We start from the raw sequence: 17,246 nt of genomic DNA on the forward strand, positions 1-17,246 counted from the left end.
CACAGTTGCTTGCATGTACCTACCCAGTCCCCCCAAAACGCAGGTGGGGTGCACTGAGGCTGAAAAGAGGCAGCTTCTGAAGCTCCCAAAGTAACGGCCGGCAGCCAGAAACACCCCGGGGTGCACTAAGTAAACGCTTCGTTCAGGGGTTTGTTTACTTTACAATCTAGAAGTTGCCATAACAGGTGGTGAGCACCAGTCAACACCTACCGTCAGTTCTCTTACCAAAGAGCAATTGTGTTGTTTTCAGAGGGCATTCTGGCTTCTCTTCACTTCATTCAGTTGTTTTTCAGCATCCAACAACGATTTGGCATTCTCGTTGCGAAGAAGCTCATCTCCATCGTGTCTTTGGAAAAGACGCGGATTAGACCTGGGTGCCAGTTGTGTGAGTGTAAATCTCATGTGATCTTCGTCCTCACTGACACGTTAAAGTCAAGAGTTTCTTGCCCGTCGTTCTCTTGTAGTGTATCTTCATCGGTCATGAATTTCGCGAAGGTCCTCTCTGTAAGATATCCAGTACTAACAGGCGTAAGATACCCGTATCGACTGTAATCCTGTAACAGCAGCTGACAGCCAAGACACCGGCCGTCGGGTCTACTAATGACAGCTTGGTCAATGGTAGGTTACTTGCCCCACCATTAACGCTCATGCCAGGACATTTCATCACAGCTCTCACTGTCGCGCATCAACACCGGCTACTGAAATCAACATATTGATAACTTTGGTCACCGAGTTGCACGTAGCTCAGGGAGCGCAATCTTAACTCACGCCATATTTATCCGATTGAACCTGCAACAATCTCAGCTCATCTTCAGCTCCACCATCCACGGCCTAACCCCCTGAACCTGCCCCGATTAGACGATAACTTCAAACCTCACCCCTCTCTTTCTCAAGTCGCAATGGCATGGGATTCTAAGTCAACAACAGGCCGAAGACGAGGCAACAGCGTTGCCTCCAATGCCTCACGCGGCCTTCGCCAAGGACCCAGACCGCCCACCCAGCCCAAGTCCGCTCACGTCGCCGATCCTTTCCTCCACGACTTCCTCGGTCCATCCTTCGACGCCGCAGCCTACCTCAACGCCAAACTGCCGCCTCTCCAGACTTCTGCGGGGTCTTCTTCTTCTTCATCATCATCATCGTCATTAGCTTCGCGATCTGCTGTTAACCAAGGCACCACAACCGCCGCAGCAGCCGTGCCACTATCCGAAGTCTCGCTCCAGGCCCAATCTGTGCTCTCACAGCTTAACGCGCACACCACCAGACTCACCAACACTCTCACCCAACTCACCGATGACATCCTCCGGAGTGGCAGCAGGCTAGCCTACGAGGTAGAGCTCCTGCGCGGCGAGACGCTTAGCTTGGCTGAGACTCTCACGGAGGGGTTGCAAGAGGACGTAGCCAAGTTCGTGCCTGGCGGTATCTCCATCCCGGAAGCGCCCGCACCCGCACCCGCACCGGCGACCACTCCCGGTGGTAGCACAGAGGGGGGAGTTCATCAACGACGTCTATCAGTTGCCGTAGCATCATCGCAACAACAACAACAACATCAACAACCACCACAGCCGGAAACACCTGCAGAAGTGTCGGCAGCAACAGCCGAAGAGGAAGAACCCCAAGAACCCCCACACATAACCCAGCTTCGTACCTTGACGCTCGTTCGCTCCCGACTCGACTCGGTAATCCAAACGTTCGGTTCCGCCATCGACTTTGTCTTCCCGCCCTCGGAAATCTCAGCCGTCTCTTCTTTCCTATCCGTATCCGCGCCCGCACCTCCTGACTCTTTTGTTTCTGGCTCCGGCGGCGACCCCGACTCGGTGGCCAGTACCGAAGAAAAGGGACAAAAGGTGTTGCAAGCGCTTCGGGACGAGATTTCCTCCCTTTTAGAGAGTAATCAGGATAAGAACAACGACGATAATGATCCCATCAAGGGGATCGAGGAAGCCGCGAAGCGGGTGGGTGAGTTGAAGGAGCTAGTGAAAGTATGGAAGGGCACGGCGGAGGAGCGGGGGAGGTTGAAGTTTGTGGAGGGGTTGGCAAGGATGGTGGAGGAGAGGCATGCGGCTCTGTTGAAGGATTTGGAGAGCGGTGGTGGTGGTGCTGCTGCGAGGAAAGGGGGGGATGCGGCTGGTGGGAGGACGGATGCTGAGGCGGCTTTGAGGAGGGTTGTTGGAGGAGAGGCGGAGCAGGCGTTATCGCCAACATCGTCACAGATACAGACGGAAAGTAAAGGGTTAAGTGGGTATGGGCTGATTAGTCAGTTGAATAAGTTCAGAAATGGGCTGTAATCAGCCTCTTGGGATGCCAAGGTTGAGGCGACATTCACGCAGGTCGCAGAACAGCACTTTGTGTGTATATCGTATAGCTCTGTGTCATGAGTATTGTCATGGTAGAGGACTTCCTAATATCAAATACCGGGCACGAGCCCCAGCCGAAGCCATGCTAAACCTCCAATGTCCCCATACATGCCCTCGCGGTATTTCTGAAGTTCTTGAACTAGGTCAGTGATGTAATGGAACCTCGCGTAGTCGGACGAACGTCGTGTGTATAAACAGCCGTGTGCCCGTGTGACAAGTAACCCGGAACCATATACCTCGATGGTCTTTGGTCCAAGGGATGAATGATGAGATTCATTCTTCGTGCAGCTGTGTTATAGAATGTGATACTGGTCTGACCATGCCTACCAAGCCTTGAATACTTTCGGACTCGGCGAAGCTAGAGAAGGGGACAAGGGCACTGTATGCGATTATAATGACAGTTAGCCTACCGAGTCTTCGGATGACTGTTGATAAGAGAAGATGAGTCATTGCACGGGAGCGTAAGCGTCAGCTCTTCGTCTTTCATCATCTCTTGTGAAGCCTGTATAGCGAGGGCGGAGCGGATATAATGGGGTTAGGATATTACATCCGTTGACGTGATGTTCGCAAGTCTTGCAATATCCTTTCTTGATGTTCTGCTGTTTCCTTGCGTGTGTACCGATAGGATAAAGTCATCAGATCACCGCCCACCTACGCCGCTATAGTCTACCGAACCCAAGTAGAGCCATCCAATGTTTCCCTTCTCTCTTGCTCATTCTTACATAAGAGAACCAAATGCGACTCTATAGGCCTCCCGTAAACGCCCAGACATGAATGCAGATAAAATACGAAGAAAAGGGGAGAAATTTTGAATCTCAAAAGACAAAGAAACATTGGTTGCGTCCCAAACAGGCCAGTTTCGGTCAAAACCATGTTATCCGTTGCTTCGAACGATGTATCTCAATATTCGCGCGAAGCTGATGAAAGCATCGATCTTCTGCGACCTTAAGCGAGAACGACTGCTGAAGCAGCTACAGTTCCATCCAGGCTAACCTGCGCGCACCGTCTCGGGGAGGTAAGCAGAGATAGACCATGGGGAAGAACAAGACACAAGATTGCGCTGGCTGAGAACTGGGGACTTAAGACGCACTCCAAGCTGTATCCAAATGGTCGCCATATTGGGATGGATTTTGGACTCTCGCTACTACCAGAGATATTGTGTTGCTTTGCTCTTTGAAGTCCCATATGGTAGGAAGATCAAGGCGCAGTAAGTCGGAACGTCAGCAATAAGCCTCAGTACCCCTTCGCGGAACTGTCTCCTTGCACACACTGCTCCCGAGACAGCGGAGAGCGACACTATCGCCCCCAAGTATGGCGGTACCAAGGCTACCTCTTGATCGTCGACAAATCTAGAGCTGCTTGAAGTTCCGGCCGTTCTTTCAACAACTCGGTGGCTTCAGCGTATGTGTACCACTTGCGCTCACGTTTGTCCTTCTCGGGCCACTCAGGCTCCTCGCTGGTGACGGTGGCCTCGAAGAATCGGTAGAGCGAGCGCTCCTTCTCCTTGAGAGGATTTTTCTTGGGAGGACGGGTATCCTGAATATCACCCAAGTCATAGTTGATCTGAACCACGATACCAGCCTCCTCCCAGGCTTCACGGGCAGCAGCCTCGTGACATTCCTCGTCAAGTTCCCATCCGCCCTTGGGCAATACCCAACCTTTTCGACGTGTAGACTGGATCAACATGACGTAGTACTTGTCCGCACTCAAAGGGACAACGCCGGCAACCAGTCGTTCGCCTTTCGTATTGTATCCTACAAAGGGGAGGGTCAGTTGGACCGACCACAAGCGGCGGAAGCACAGCTCCTGCCTCCTGCCATCTGGATGCCAAGACCGCATTTGGCAAGGAGTGGATGCTCGTGTATTTGTCAAGACTAGAGTGGGCATCTAGAACTCACGTTGCTTGGTACGCCCAGTCCGGGATTCCATTGACCGATTACCACTACTAGTATTGCTAGCCGCCATCTTGCAGAGCTCCCAACAGGTCGGTAGAGCGACCAATTCCTTGCCAGATCTTTGTAGGTAGGTTGAATGGGGACGTGTACTGCGAGGCGCGCGTGAAGGGGTTTTTTTTTTTCCGGAATGTCGACAAAGAAACGGCGCTCGGTACGTTGAAATATCCGGATCGTCGTTGAAGAGAGTAGTGTCCCGGAGCTTTTAGCGCGCGGTGAGCGGCATGATCGGAAAGACAGGACGGGTAGAAGCTCGGAGGATTACTGGAATGACGAAGGGCCACCGGGATGCGCCGAGAAGGTGCGAATCGATGGGGGGTCTAAAAAGCTGGTCGTGCGGAAAAGAGTGCGTCGAGTGCGTCGAGTGCAGGACACACTTGGAGAAGTGGAAGGCAGACCCGAGATGGGCAATCGGAGAGCACTCGGAGATGGTGCGTCTTTCGCAAGAGAAGATGAGGACAACAAAAAAAAAGGAAGAAAAAAATAAAAATAAAAATACGACGGTGTATCTCGACAGGCGGCGGCAGGCGGGATGGTCTGACAAGTGGTGGCGGTCGTGACGGAAACGGAGGGAGGAACCGTCGACTTTTTAGTGTAGCGAAGTGTACAGTGGTATTGAGGTAGACTTTGTCCAAACACCACGCGACAGCGCAGTGGACGCTTGGTAGTCGAGAACCGATGGAACGGAACTTGGATTTCTCGATGCACTGGAGACCAGCAGAACCAGATGCGAGGTTGAGGATCTGTCAAGGATCTACCAAGACGTGGAACCTTGAGGGGCGACGTCGGAGAAACGAAGGTGGGTGGTGCTTCGCTCGGGGCGGCCAGACGAGGAGGGGAGGGGGGGGGGGTTCGCTTGGAAGCAGACTTTTTTTTCTGGAGGTTCTTTTCTTTTTAACTCAATGGCACTTTTGGCGGCCGGCAACCTGAGCCAGATACCGTTTTAGCGGCCTGCAGTGAGAGTCCGGTTCTGACCGCTCTCTACAGTAAGGAAGGTGCCTTGAGCCGTTTGGACTTGCCTTGCTTCTGCGTGGTGGAAGCTCCTAGTAGGAGCCGAGGAGGGGGGGGGGAGAATGGAGGCGCGGAACACACACGCGACCTGTTCTCGTTTTAGGCCATCCACTTGGCACATGTAGCACCTTAACGCCCGAGATCCTTCCACCCTTGTGCAATGCGCGATGAAATGTTTTGAATTACCATGCTGCTACCAACTAGAAATACCTCGCTGTGAAAGGATGAGGTGGAAGCCAACTTGGATGAATGCCCTTGGGTCGCGGAGTGTGAGTAAACGAAAGCCGGGGCGTCTACCGTAGAAACTCGGTTAGTTGGCAAGAAACCTTCCCTCTTTGAGCGCCCGACAGTAAGCACAGGAAGCAGTATACTCGTGTACATATGTCCGCTCAGTTAGTGAAGGCTCTACAATATTACCCAACACTAACTATCTTGCATACATTCCAAAGCACAGGCTCGAACTCGAGCACCACAGATCTGCCGGCACCCTGCCTGATATCCAGGTTTTTCAGGCATTAGCTTTTTGCCAACTAACCGAGCTTCTACGGTATGTTAACTCGCTCTTGCTCAGAGCCTGAACCTGTAGTGATGTGCAGTGTGACTGCAGTGCGAGCAAGTGGAAACGGCCTGAGGAGGAGACAAGTTCCCGTAGTGTGGAGTAGCTAGAGGTACATCACATAGGAACGAGACAAAAGCTGTGAAGACATCATGGTAATGAAAACAATCACGGTATGGAACACGACAAGAGCATCCTTCCGCATCTGGGCTTTGCGAGATGGGTGGGTAGGTAGCTCGGGTTCAAGGATAGAAAGCTAGCGCGGTACAATACCTTTTACGATGGCACGGAAGCCATGTGCAAGATGGTGGTCCATCCGAGGAGCAGAGATATCCAATGCTCTGAATCCGAAATGCATCGATACAAGTTTGAGTGATGGTGTGCGACCTGACCTGAAGTGTGCTGGTAGTGTAAAATGTAGAAATGCAATCCAGTCAATGCAATGTGGTAGAAACTCGTCGCTTCGTCTGAGGGACATTTAGACATGTATGATCCCATTTCCCTACAGGTAGGTACACAGAGCCAGGGTGAGTATTGCATGATACAAGTGCAAAGAGATGAGGAGGAACAACGGAACATAACAAACGCAACAGGAATTGAGAGGTAGGTATGTACGTGCCTCTCTGGGGGAGAATTTAGCATCTAGACGGATTTAGCTAGAACCCAAATCAACAGCTTGTGAATGGCCATATTCGTCACAGTTTGAGCTCGGGTCCATGCCACGTCCGGATCGACATCGACGCAAGCATGGCGGAAGCTTTAATCCATCCTCCTCACCCATTCCGGGCGGCAAACCAGGCCATTCATTGGTTCTCCTTCGTTGTTACTTGGTATAAGGTCGATATGGGTAGATCAGAGCGCGTCACTAACCACCTCGAGGCCCTAATTTGGGGAAAACGTGGGGTAGAAGTCGCGGCATCGGACTCGTGAATCAGAGGCTGCCCGAATTGCAGCTGCAAATCAGTGGCAGCGAGGCAGCTACGAGCACCCTCAACTGACCTAACCCGGGAACTTCAAAATTGTCTGTCAACTGGAAGTTCCTGGAAAATACAAGGACCCGAAGCCATGCCCTATCTACTAGAGGTATATCGCTGCTCGTGGGTACCGATGAAGGAGATTGGTCGTGTGGTCGTATTCCGGAAGGACACTACTACGGCATTCCTACTTCTACAGCGTTTTACCCAGGTATATGCTGGTGGGCATCATCCCTTTGATCATCGGATTGCAACAGCTTCGCGGTTCACACTTTCGATCTGTAGAATTTCCCTGACAAGACCGGGCACAACCAGAACATACAGTATCACTGTCCATGACTCCGTTGCATATCATTGTCTTCACCAAGTTAAGTGTACAGCATCTTTCGGAACAAGATTCAGTTGTATTTGTAAGTCACCAGTTGGGAAGGTCCCCGCCATGGCTCTATGGCAGGAATGGCCTATGGCGTCGTTGGTCCCGCTGGCAAGCTAGGATGTATGCTTACTGTGGGGGTTGCGAACCGTTGCCCCTCCCGGTCCGCTTTCTGATCAATGACAACTGCCTGCCTGAAGGCGCAAGCTCTTCGCCAACACAACAACAACAACAACCCCCCAGCGACACCAACGGCTTTTGTTCTGACTCACGTCTACTAAGAATTTGGATTAGCCCGCCCAAAAGTCCTGTCCCAAGTCCCTCGAATTTGTTTCCTATACATTATTACGTGCCTAGCCGACCTGCACAATCAGACCCAACTCCGCATTATTTTTCCGGCGGCTCAGAACAGCCAGCAACCTCCTGCTGGGATATAGCCTCGATTCCACAAAAAGTCGAGACAACATCCATCCACAAACGATACCGAACATCCGAGTTCCTGCCTTAGTTTCCTTTCATCTGACGAATCTCATAAGCTCCTCGTTGTACACCAAGCAGACACCACGCCCGGAGGCTGTACCCCGTTCGGAGGTGCTCGTTGCTTGTTCCACCGACAGACTGGATATCGTAACAGCGAGACCCGTTGCAACATCCCACACCACGCCCAAAGGGATCAAGGTTCACGGCACACTTCACTTCTCTTTTGTGTGAGCTCCAAGACAATCTCCGAGGGAAGACCACCTGAGCTTCTGCCCTTCCCGCTTAGACGACTATGTACAACACAAACAGCATGCAGACCCCTGACGACGCTGAGGCGCCATTGTCTTTTATATTCCCAATTGGTAAGCAGGTGTAGTTTCCTTGCTTCTCACCCAACCATTCTGGCCATGTGCGAGATTCGCAAGATCTCGTTGGCCGCTCCCGTTGTTCAACGCCGAAAGGGAGTCCCACTCGTTTAAGTTCCTACAGAACTGTCCATAACATCCAGTGCCAAGCGGCTTTTTGATGCTCCTGAAGGAACATCAAACGATTTTGTCTTGCCAAAAAGAGGAAGAAGAGGGCAAAAAGAAAAAGAAAAAGACCGATGGCCGTCCTCTGCCTTCCAGTCAACAGTTTGGCGTAAGGTGGATGCGCCCTCGTACTCTTCGCATGATGATGACAGCTCAAGAAAACCACTCATCTTATATGCTATGCGTTGTACTTCTGTCCTTGAGTCAGTCGTATGTGCCCTCAAGTACGGTTGAGCTACCCGAAAAACAGGTGTTATCTGGTTCTGGGGTGTAGCACCGTCCATGCATTTAGACCCGAGTGTTTGTCACGGAGCAGGTCAACATTGAGCAGAGATTTTTTGTCAATTGAAATCCGAAGAGGTCATCTTGCTAACCGAGAGTGCATATTGTAGGGTATAGCAGCGCATCTGATTGCGGTTATTGTCGAGGGACTTCACGTGCAGGTAAACGAAAACGTAAATGGAGTTTCCGTTTCGGCCCTCTTACGCCCGCTTCGCTCCCATTTTCCCTACCGAGTCTCTTTTCCCCTTGTGTCGTACATGTCACACAATTGGCCTCATAAGTCTGGGCTCCTCAGCTTGTGTGCCCAAGGCCAAGAAACAGGTGCCTAATGAGACACGGTTGGATGTAAGGCCTACGTCTAACTTGCTTCAACACAGGTTACTCTTACTATGCTACGAGCAAGTCCTTATCAACGCACCTATATCAAAAGTTAGTTGATCGGTATTGGAGACGGTCCGGGACTCTTCTCTACAGGCCGAACCCGAGAAACTCTTGTTGTCCTCACTATACCCTTCGCCTGGACTCAACAGAGTTCAAACCTACCAAAGATCAACGGCAAACTGTCAACCGATTCAACAACTACGTTATCGGTCCGGATTATACCCATGCTGCTGCCCGCGTTCATCCTCGCACGCGCCAAGAAGCACGGAAACGGCACAACGAGTTCGACTTGATCGACAGAATCCATGAACCCGAGGCACAAAATCTAAAGGCGCCTCCTGAGCCAGCTCACAAGTTCACTGTCACATTGGAGCCAGACGAGTTTACGGAGGAAAAGTATCTCATCTTTGAAAACTATCAGAGACTTGTTCACAAGGAGGGCCCAGATAAGATTTCGCGCCACGGATTCAAGAGATTTCTGTGCAATTCACCTCTTAGGCGTGAAACCATCTACACTTCGGACGGCGTCCAGCGACAGGTGGGCTCTTTTCACCAGTGTTACTGGCTGGACGGGAAACTTGTTGCAATAGGGGTGTTAGACCTGCTTCCCCACGCCGTCAGCTCAGTGTATTTCGTCTATCATGAGTCATTTCACTCACACAACCCAGGCAAGCTCAGTGCCATGCGAGAGATTGCCTTGGCTCGAGAGGGTGGCTATCGTTGGTGGTATCCGGGATTCTATATCCATAGCTGCCCCAAAATGAAGTACAAGATGGACTTCAAGCCGCAGTCCGTCCTCGATCCTGAGACACTCACCTGGGATTTGATGGACAAGGAGGCGTTGGCGGTTTTTGACGCGAAGCACTACGTCAGCCTATCCAGGGAGCGGCAACGGAAGGAGTCTGGCGATTCCCCCCAAATTTTCGAAGACCATTTCATTCGGCCAGAGAGTGACGGCGAAGGTGACGAGGACGAAGGGGACTTTATGCTGGGCAGCAGCATGCCAGGCATCCCTTCATTGGAAGAGATGAAGCAGGTGGACATGGACAACTTGGTCCTTGTTTCAGATGCTGCCCCCGGGTACTTTTTGGCTTCCGACTTGGTCAGTTGGGAACAACAAGATATCGAGTTGGACCGCAAGGATATTAAATCAACCATCGCAGAGCTGGTGGCAGCGATGGGAACGGACGTGATGGGCGAAATATGTGTGGATTTTCGGAGGAGGACTCGTGCGCTATAAGCATACAGCGAGAAAACCGACAGGAGCGATAAAGGGAGTTGTATAGCGATGCACAAAATGTCTACGTATCCAGCGCATTCTCTTGGTCATCCACGTGTAGTGCTCGTATCATATCCCCGCCCCGCAACCAGAGAATTACCTCTACTGACCAGCTGCAGTGGTTGAAAAATACAGTAAGAAGGGAATAGTAGGAGCATGGTCTGTGGTGAGAAGTTCCTTCCATTTTTACGAAGTCGCGCAAAATGAGTTCCTTCCTACATTGGCGGTTTGATGCATGTTGAACGTTAAACTCGGCAGTAACGATGCCCAGTCGCATTTACGACGTGCAAAATCGGTGAATTGCGACTGGGTGGCAGCTCGTCGCTGAGGTTGGCCATCATCCGGGCCACTAGTAGGTATGAAGCCGAAAAGTCTCATTGCCTTCCTTGCTTGATTGAGCCTCAGACCAGGAAGGTAGGGAGGGTCGAAGGCAGTCCTCTTCTCCCACAATATTTTTCAAGCAAGTTACGTGAACCGAGTCCATGGATCGCTATGTCCCCTTTTCCCAGCAACATCCATGGTCTCTGCTGCCTAGGCTTGTGTATCTACAATGGAAGGAACAACAGTCAACCTGGGGAGCATCACAGTTGTGCGCAAAAACTCGCCATTATCGCTCGAACTGACAGCCTCTTTCCTCATCGACTCGGACACGACTGCTCTGGGATTAAATCAGCTGACCGCAACTGACTTTTCCCAACACTCCAAAGACGGCAACCTATGGATGGCAAAGTCGGGGTCTTGCCAGCTTGTCTTCAAGACGTTCATCAATGGCCAGCTACCGGATTCAAACGTGATCCATCCATCTATCATCTCATCTCTAACTGGTATGGCTGCTGAGTGCTCGGTAAGCTTCAGCGAGATCTTCCAACAACACTGGCGGACCCAATTCGCTGACTTGTGGTATCTAAGCTCTGGGAAGAACTCGGTCTGGAGCTTAAAGCTAAGCATTTGCCGCTTCCGTTTGGTTCCCAAGAGGAGGATCAGAAGTCGGAGACTTCGTATTTTCTTTGCCACCCGGATCTCTCCTCGGAAATGATCGTGCCGCACACGCTGACTTGTGTAAAGTTCAAAGGCTTGAGCTGTAACATCAATATTCAGCTCGATACATCATGGAGGAGGGCCGGTGAGCCTAAACGACCATCAAAATTGGCCGCTGAAGAAATCGCACAGGTAGAACTAGAGCCTCCTATGGTTGAAAAGTCCAGGACTGGCGTGCGGAAAAATCCACGACGGATCACAAGAACCGTTAACGTTAAGTATGCGGGCACTTCGCAAAGACAGGCCAAGAAAGCCTGCCCTGTCACTCAGCCCGATTTGGCAAATTCCAACTCAGACCCGGTCATCCTCCTCTCGATCTCGGAAGAGGAAAAGAAGGAGATGGCATTACTCCTGGATGTCGCGCTTCGGAAGCTTATAGGAGTCAAGCACACTTTCCCTGGAGTGAAGGTTACGGAGGACAGACAATCCCCTTCGCTGCTTGAAATTGCGCCGGCAGTATGGAATCTTCGTTACTTACAGGTATGTGAGCGGCATGGAGTATGATTACTTGGATGAGGACTAACGATAGTAGTCTATGACAGCACATGCGCAAACGATTCCGGCCATCGCCAACGGATTAGCCAGATTGCGTAGCGCCCGGTCAGCAATGCTAAGAGATAAAGTGAACAAACTGCTTGGAGCTGGAGCTGAAGATGAAGCTATAAGCAGCACCCTGAACCACTCGGATGATCTCGAAGATGGAATCGGAAAGGAAGTTAAGAAGAGGCTGTGGTCATTATGTCAAACAAGTATCCATGTCAAGCCTGCTTCCAAGACAGGCAAGCGAAAAGCCAAGGGCAATAGAGATGCCCCGGCAGATACACAAGAGGAGGAGATCCTGGAGGGATTCACTCAACTTACTGATGATGGTTGGGTCAATCATCACCCGTCCTTGACCCATGATTACCACCCTTTCCACCTTATTGGACAAGGCGTGAACACAAACACAGACATGGATATGCACACGGACGCGGTCGAGTACGATTACCAATATCAGTTTGGAATCGTCGCCCTGCTCGGGGATCACAGCGGGGAAGAAACATACGGTGAGGATGGAGTCGAAGAGTGGTATGATCTTGAAGGGGAAGATATGACACTTGACGAACTCCAGCCGAGCTCCGAAGGTGACTACGTCTATGCAGATGGACTTGGGAGGCTTCATCCGATTTCGAGGCACCAAGCCTTCCAGACACGTTTGATGGGCGGTCCAACCCTGACAAGCAATGAGCTGCATTTTGAAGAAATGGAGGATGATAATGGTGAAGAACTTGGCGATCCGGAAGAGTATCTAGGAGAATATCTAGAATGGGATTCTGCATGAGATTGTAGATTCAGGTGATAAGGAACCCAATTCTCTACCAGTCCGCGAACACCTGACCAATTATCCTTTCAATGGGTTTTTCGCAGTTTGAACAGAGCGGACGTAACTGCACCAAGAATCTTCCGCTATGCAATACTGACAGCCCCAAGCCTACAACTCCAGACAGCCTATCCATAACATGCAATCCGTTTGGCAACAAGTCAGCTCCAGATACTTGCGAGCATCAAAAGTGACGTCGCTTTCTTTCCTGGGGTTTCCCCCCCGCCAGGAGACCAAGAAGCATATCCATTTGTGGGGCACCCTCTGCTGTGCGTTGCTCGCATCCCAGATGACTATGAGGCTCAGATACGACCGGCATAGTGCGCCTCTCTCGTTGGAAAAGAGCGTGTGTTTGTCCATCCGTCGAGATCGCGGTGGCGATTCCCCATCAATAGGCCCTTCGTCCATCGATAGCTTCCCGCTCTTTCCCCCATCGCCCACCAATGTCGGATTTGACCTCCGCTGCTCTCTTCCCATCCGTATACTCCTTGCTCAGCCCGCAGCTTCCATCCCCACATATCCTCAGAACACCTCGGCAATACTAGCCTTTCATCTCATTTCATCCACCCTAGCCATTTCATCCTACCTCGTCAACTCATCTCCTCTCGGACCATCCTCTCACCTCCCCCCACCTGGCGCAGCGTTTTTATTATCTCCCGTGCCCGCTTTCTTTTTCTTATTCTTAGCCGCCCGCTGCTCCGGCTTCATCGTGGCATAGTGAATGTACCACATCAGCACGCATTCGAGGATGACGGCGATGAGCACGACGATGAGAATGGTGAAGAGGATGGGCTGGTCGTTGAGCACGGCGACAGCTTGCGGGGTGGCGCCGATTTTGAGGAACCAGTCGAATTGGCCCATAATTGCGGTGGTTGGCTTATTATTCGGGTTATGGAAGGACAAGAGTGTGTTGTGTGATGTGGTGTGTCGGTTAGTTGTGGCAGACGACGCTGTGCTCGGGAATTATGCGATGATGATGTTGATGATGGCCGATAAGGATGAGACGTGCAATGGTATCTTGTCTGGTTAAGTATGTAGCCGCCAGGGCGTTTGGTTGAAATTGAATTAAGAGGTTGTGATGATATTAAAATTGGTAATCGGTATGATCCTCGATCTGTGGTTGGCTTTGCTTTTGCCGCGTGATACTGAGAGAGAGAGAGCAACGCGTGTGATGAAGTTATTCACAGTCGCAGCTTGTGGAATGTGGACATGCAGATCAAAAGATGGAGAATGAAAAATGAAAAAGGAAAGTCAGAACGTCGAAAATACTGGCGACGAAAAGATACTCACGGTCCCTCCTTTTTTTCTCGTAAGAGCCAGAACCTACCAGGAAGATGAAACCAAGGACGTCACATTGAGGAGAGGCACAAGTCGAGATGTCAGGCGACCGAGGGCGCGCCAACATGGGCGGCAAGAGAGGTTCAATTGTTAGGGGTTCGTTTGGGTATCGGGTGTGCTGTTTCAGGCTCGCTGAGCTGCGACAGAAGAAGGGTCCCCAAGCACATGAACACCTTACCTTATGTAAGCAGAGAACGGGGCAGCTCGTCCGGCCTGGCTCCCCTCGGGCCCCCAATGTGCCTGAACGATTGCCGTGGCCGGGCGGTTCGAGTGCGGGACGTAGCGGGAGCTCTGGGAAGCTCGGGCCACCAAAAAATTGCTGGGGACCGGTCGGATCGATTCCGTCGCAGGCCAAATCGGATTGGCGGGCGGCGCCAGTCAGGTCGCCAAAAAATAGTATGTAGAGCCGCGAAATAGACTCGACGAGGGACGTCCGGCTCTGAGGGTTCTCACCACCGCGAAGGAAAGGAAACCAGCTGCCTCCATTGGGGGACCCCCAACAACCAGTCCTCCCCTCCCGTCCTGCCACCACCTTCCACTCCTCCGGCCTCGCCCAGCCCAGTCACGACCATGAGTGCGGCACGCTTCGCTGCCCGGAGTTTCCTCTCCCGGCGTCTGGCCGCCACTGTCCCGGCCGCTGCACCGGCAGCTTCCACCCCGGCCGCGTCGACATGTCCCGCCGCCCAGCAGCAACAGTCCCAATTCCACAGCTCCGCCCACCTCGAGGCCCGGAGGCGATCGCGCTTCAAGAATGTCCGTGCCGTCGAGATGGGCCTGACCTCGGACGCAAAGATCGAGAGTTTTACCAAGAAGAAGTTCGCCGAGTACACGGAAGATGAGAAGGCCGCTCTCGCCCACAACTACCCCGCCGAGCACATGGAGGCCATCGAAGCCGCCGAGGCTGCCATCGATCCCAAGGACCTGACGATACAAGGTCGTCTGCGCGTCGACCCGTACCGCATGCCCTACATCGACGACTTTAGCGAGATACAACCTATCATCGACAAGCGCGCTCGCCGCTCGGCGCCCCCCAGCCACAAAGCGCGCTTCATGGACGTTGACGAGTTCACTCAGGACCTGATCAACTGGGCTGACGAGATCCGCCGGGGCGAGCCGACGCACAGGATGAAGAAGCTGAGGGACTTCGTACCGGAGGAGTTTTTTGAGAAGCCTGAGGGGCAGTGGCCCAAGGACGTCCGGGACGAAGCTTTTACCAAGTTCTGGGCCTACCTCAAGGAGCAGAAGGACGCCGACGCCAAGGCCGCCGCCAACGCGACCGGCCCTACCGACGGCGACATTCTCTCGTACATTTTGGAGCGCTCGTCCATGACCGACAACAACCTGCAGGCCAACTCGTCGCTGGCGCCCGCCCTTCCCGATAAGGTCCCCGGCGTGGAGGGCAAGTACAGGAACGCGATCGACCCTGCCGACGACGGTCTCGATGACAAGGGTCAGTATCAGGAGCTGAAGAAGCGGACGGGCATGTCGGTCCGTCAGATTCTCCAGCTCAAGACTAAGAAGCTGGTCCACCGTCGCGTTGTGAACCAGACCCGTCTCGGCAAGATTGCCAGCGACTCGGTCATGGTCATTGCCGGAAACGGTGACGGCTGGCTCGGTCTCGGCATGGCGAAGTCGGTCGAAGCATCCATCGCTGTTGAAAAAGCCACTCTGTTGGCCATCCAAAACATGCAGCCCATCCCCCGCTATGAAAACAGGACCATTTATGGCGAGGTCACCACCAAGGTGTCAGGCACCATTGTGCGCCTGAACTCGCGTCCTCCTGGTATGTCTTGGTCGTTTTCGTCCCACTCCCCTCATTTTTTTCTTCTTCAAATTGTACTTGTATCCCACTAACATCTGAAATTTGTCCAGGATTCGGTCTCCGCGTCTCCCATCGTATCTTTGAAATGTGCCGCGCCGCCGGCATTCGTGACCTCAGTGCAAAGTTCCTGCGGTCACGCAACCCCATGAACACAGTAAAGGCCACCTACCAGGCCCTTCTCAGCCAGCCCAACCCTGAAGATCTCGCCATCGGTAGGGGAAAGAAGCTCGTCGACGTTCGCAAGGTTTACTATGGCGGGTCTGTATACTAAGCAAAGGCGCAAAAAGAAGAAAAAAGAACAAGAAGAAGAAGCATTGTATTATTCCCCCCAAATTTTGTTTCATGGATGTGCGCTGCTTGTTTCTAATCTGTAAATATATGTACATTACGTTATACTGAAGACCATGGAACTGGGCGGAAAACCAAAAGGGACTATGCAGTTAAAACAGTGGTGGCATACCTGTTATGTTGGTGGCTGGGTGGCTGTCCGATATGTGTTGCCTATATATCTATGCGATTTGGGGAACATTGCGTGGTAGGCCCAAGTTGGATGATGTTGCTTGCTTGTTTCGGCGTCCAAAAGGGACTGTCTCCTCGATATTCCCTCTCCTCCCTTTCCTCCATTCGCCACGTCCAGCCCACAAGCATATTACTCTGTCTCTGGCCGAAAGTTGTCCCTCGTTCTTTGTCCGATGCCGGCCATAGTCGTATGTCGCATAATACCCTGTTAACCATCTTCACCACCAATGAAACGGCATTCTTCCCTTCCTCTCTCTCTCTCTCTCTCTCTCTCTCTCTCTCTCTCTCTCTTTTTCTCTCTCTTACTCCCACGCATCTTTCCCGCCAGTGCTCTTCCTCTTCTTTCACGGTTGCTCCCCAACACCATCACTCCCCGCCCCTCCAGGTCCGTCGCCACCACCACCACCACCACCACCACCACCATTCTCCCCAGCAGCAGGGCCACCCCAATCAATCTCCTGCTGCAAAACAATACTATAAACGCTCGCCTTCATAAGGGTAAACACCAAACTGGTCTTGCGCTCCAGCTCCCTTAGTCCATCGAGAATTGCGACCGAGGGCTGGGAGGCCAGCGTATCTAGTACTGAAGCAAGCTAGTAGTATCGATGATGATTGTTAGTGAATGGTTATTTATATTATGAGGAAGGCGAAGGAGGAGGGAAGCTGGGGGTTGGAACAGCGTATTTGGTGTATAGTTTGTGAAGGAAATTTTTTTTTTTTAAATGGTGTACCTTCTTCATGTTCTCTGCCAAACGCTCGTATTCGTCAAGAACGTCTTGTTCTGTTGGTGTGAGTTCTGGTGGGGAGTTGAGGAGGGGGTTTGATTGTTGTTGTTGCTCCATTTGGTGAAAATGTGTTTTTGGGGTTGACTTTTGGATTAAAGTGTATACTCGTCAAGTCGCATGGGTTGATGAAAAAGCTGGATTGCTTTTGAAATTAGATTTATGAAGATGTGGGATTTAATGAAGAGAGCTGACGGGAGTTAAGTTGTTGATGG

General features: G+C 51.9%; 7 protein-coding genes across 7 annotated transcripts; 4 read left to right on the plus strand and 3 right to left on the minus strand.

The window, feature by feature from the left end:
• Positions 1-558: 558 nt before the first annotated feature.
• On the plus strand, positions 559-2,455 carry NCU01805 (hypothetical protein). Its single transcript, XM_951390.2, has one exon. The coding sequence runs from the start codon at positions 900-902 to the stop codon at positions 2,283-2,285; it is 1,386 nt and encodes a 461-aa protein (XP_956483.1). The 5' UTR covers positions 559-899; the 3' UTR covers positions 2,286-2,455.
• On the minus strand, positions 2,381-5,148 carry NCU01804 (nudix/MutT family protein). The gene is made up of 2 exons (XM_951389.3): positions 4,253-5,148; positions 2,381-4,108 (listed from the first exon to the last, which is right to left on the minus strand). The coding sequence occupies exons 1-2, from the start codon at positions 4,317-4,319 to the stop codon at positions 3,681-3,683; spliced, it is 495 nt and encodes a 164-aa protein (XP_956482.1). The 5' UTR covers positions 4,320-5,148; the 3' UTR covers positions 2,381-3,680.
• A 2,377-nt stretch (positions 5,149-7,525) lies between these two features.
• Positions 7,526-10,282, plus strand: NCU01803 (arginine-tRNA-protein transferase 1). The gene is made up of 3 exons (XM_951388.2): positions 7,526-8,062; positions 8,623-8,685; positions 8,890-10,282. Exons 1-3 carry the CDS (start codon positions 7,993-7,995, stop codon positions 10,131-10,133), a joined length of 1,377 nt encoding a protein of 458 aa, XP_956481.2. The 5' UTR covers positions 7,526-7,992; the 3' UTR covers positions 10,134-10,282.
• A 440-nt stretch (positions 10,283-10,722) lies between these two features.
• Positions 10,723-12,531, plus strand: NCU01802 (hypothetical protein; the record flags this gene model as incomplete). The annotated part of the gene is made up of 3 exons (XM_951387.1): positions 10,723-11,016; positions 11,082-11,690; positions 11,743-12,531. 3 exons carry the CDS (start codon positions 10,723-10,725, stop codon positions 12,529-12,531), a joined length of 1,692 nt encoding a protein of 563 aa, XP_956480.1.
• A 427-nt stretch (positions 12,532-12,958) lies between these two features.
• On the minus strand, positions 12,959-13,431 carry NCU01801 (hypothetical protein; the record flags this gene model as incomplete). The annotated part of the gene is made up of 2 exons (XM_951386.1): positions 12,959-13,091; positions 13,193-13,431. The coding sequence occupies 2 exons, from the start codon at positions 13,429-13,431 to the stop codon at positions 12,959-12,961; spliced, it is 372 nt and encodes a 123-aa protein (XP_956479.1).
• A 737-nt stretch (positions 13,432-14,168) lies between these two features.
• Positions 14,169-16,462, plus strand: NCU01800 (37S ribosomal protein S5). The gene is made up of 2 exons (XM_951385.2): positions 14,169-15,691; positions 15,781-16,462. Exons 1-2 carry the CDS (start codon positions 14,479-14,481, stop codon positions 15,999-16,001), a joined length of 1,434 nt encoding a protein of 477 aa, XP_956478.1. The 5' UTR covers positions 14,169-14,478; the 3' UTR covers positions 16,002-16,462.
• Positions 16,056-17,236, minus strand: NCU01799 (hypothetical protein). Its single transcript, XM_951384.2, has 2 exons — positions 16,981-17,236; positions 16,056-16,842 (listed from the first exon to the last, which is right to left on the minus strand). The coding sequence occupies exons 1-2, from the start codon at positions 17,089-17,091 to the stop codon at positions 16,594-16,596; spliced, it is 360 nt and encodes a 119-aa protein (XP_956477.1). The 5' UTR covers positions 17,092-17,236; the 3' UTR covers positions 16,056-16,593.
• Positions 17,237-17,246: the final 10 nt, after the last annotated feature.

Source organism: Neurospora crassa, linkage group II (assembly GCF_000182925.2).
Source record: "Neurospora crassa OR74A linkage group II, whole genome shotgun sequence".
Taxonomy (NCBI): domain Eukaryota; kingdom Fungi; phylum Ascomycota; class Sordariomycetes; order Sordariales; family Sordariaceae; genus Neurospora; species Neurospora crassa.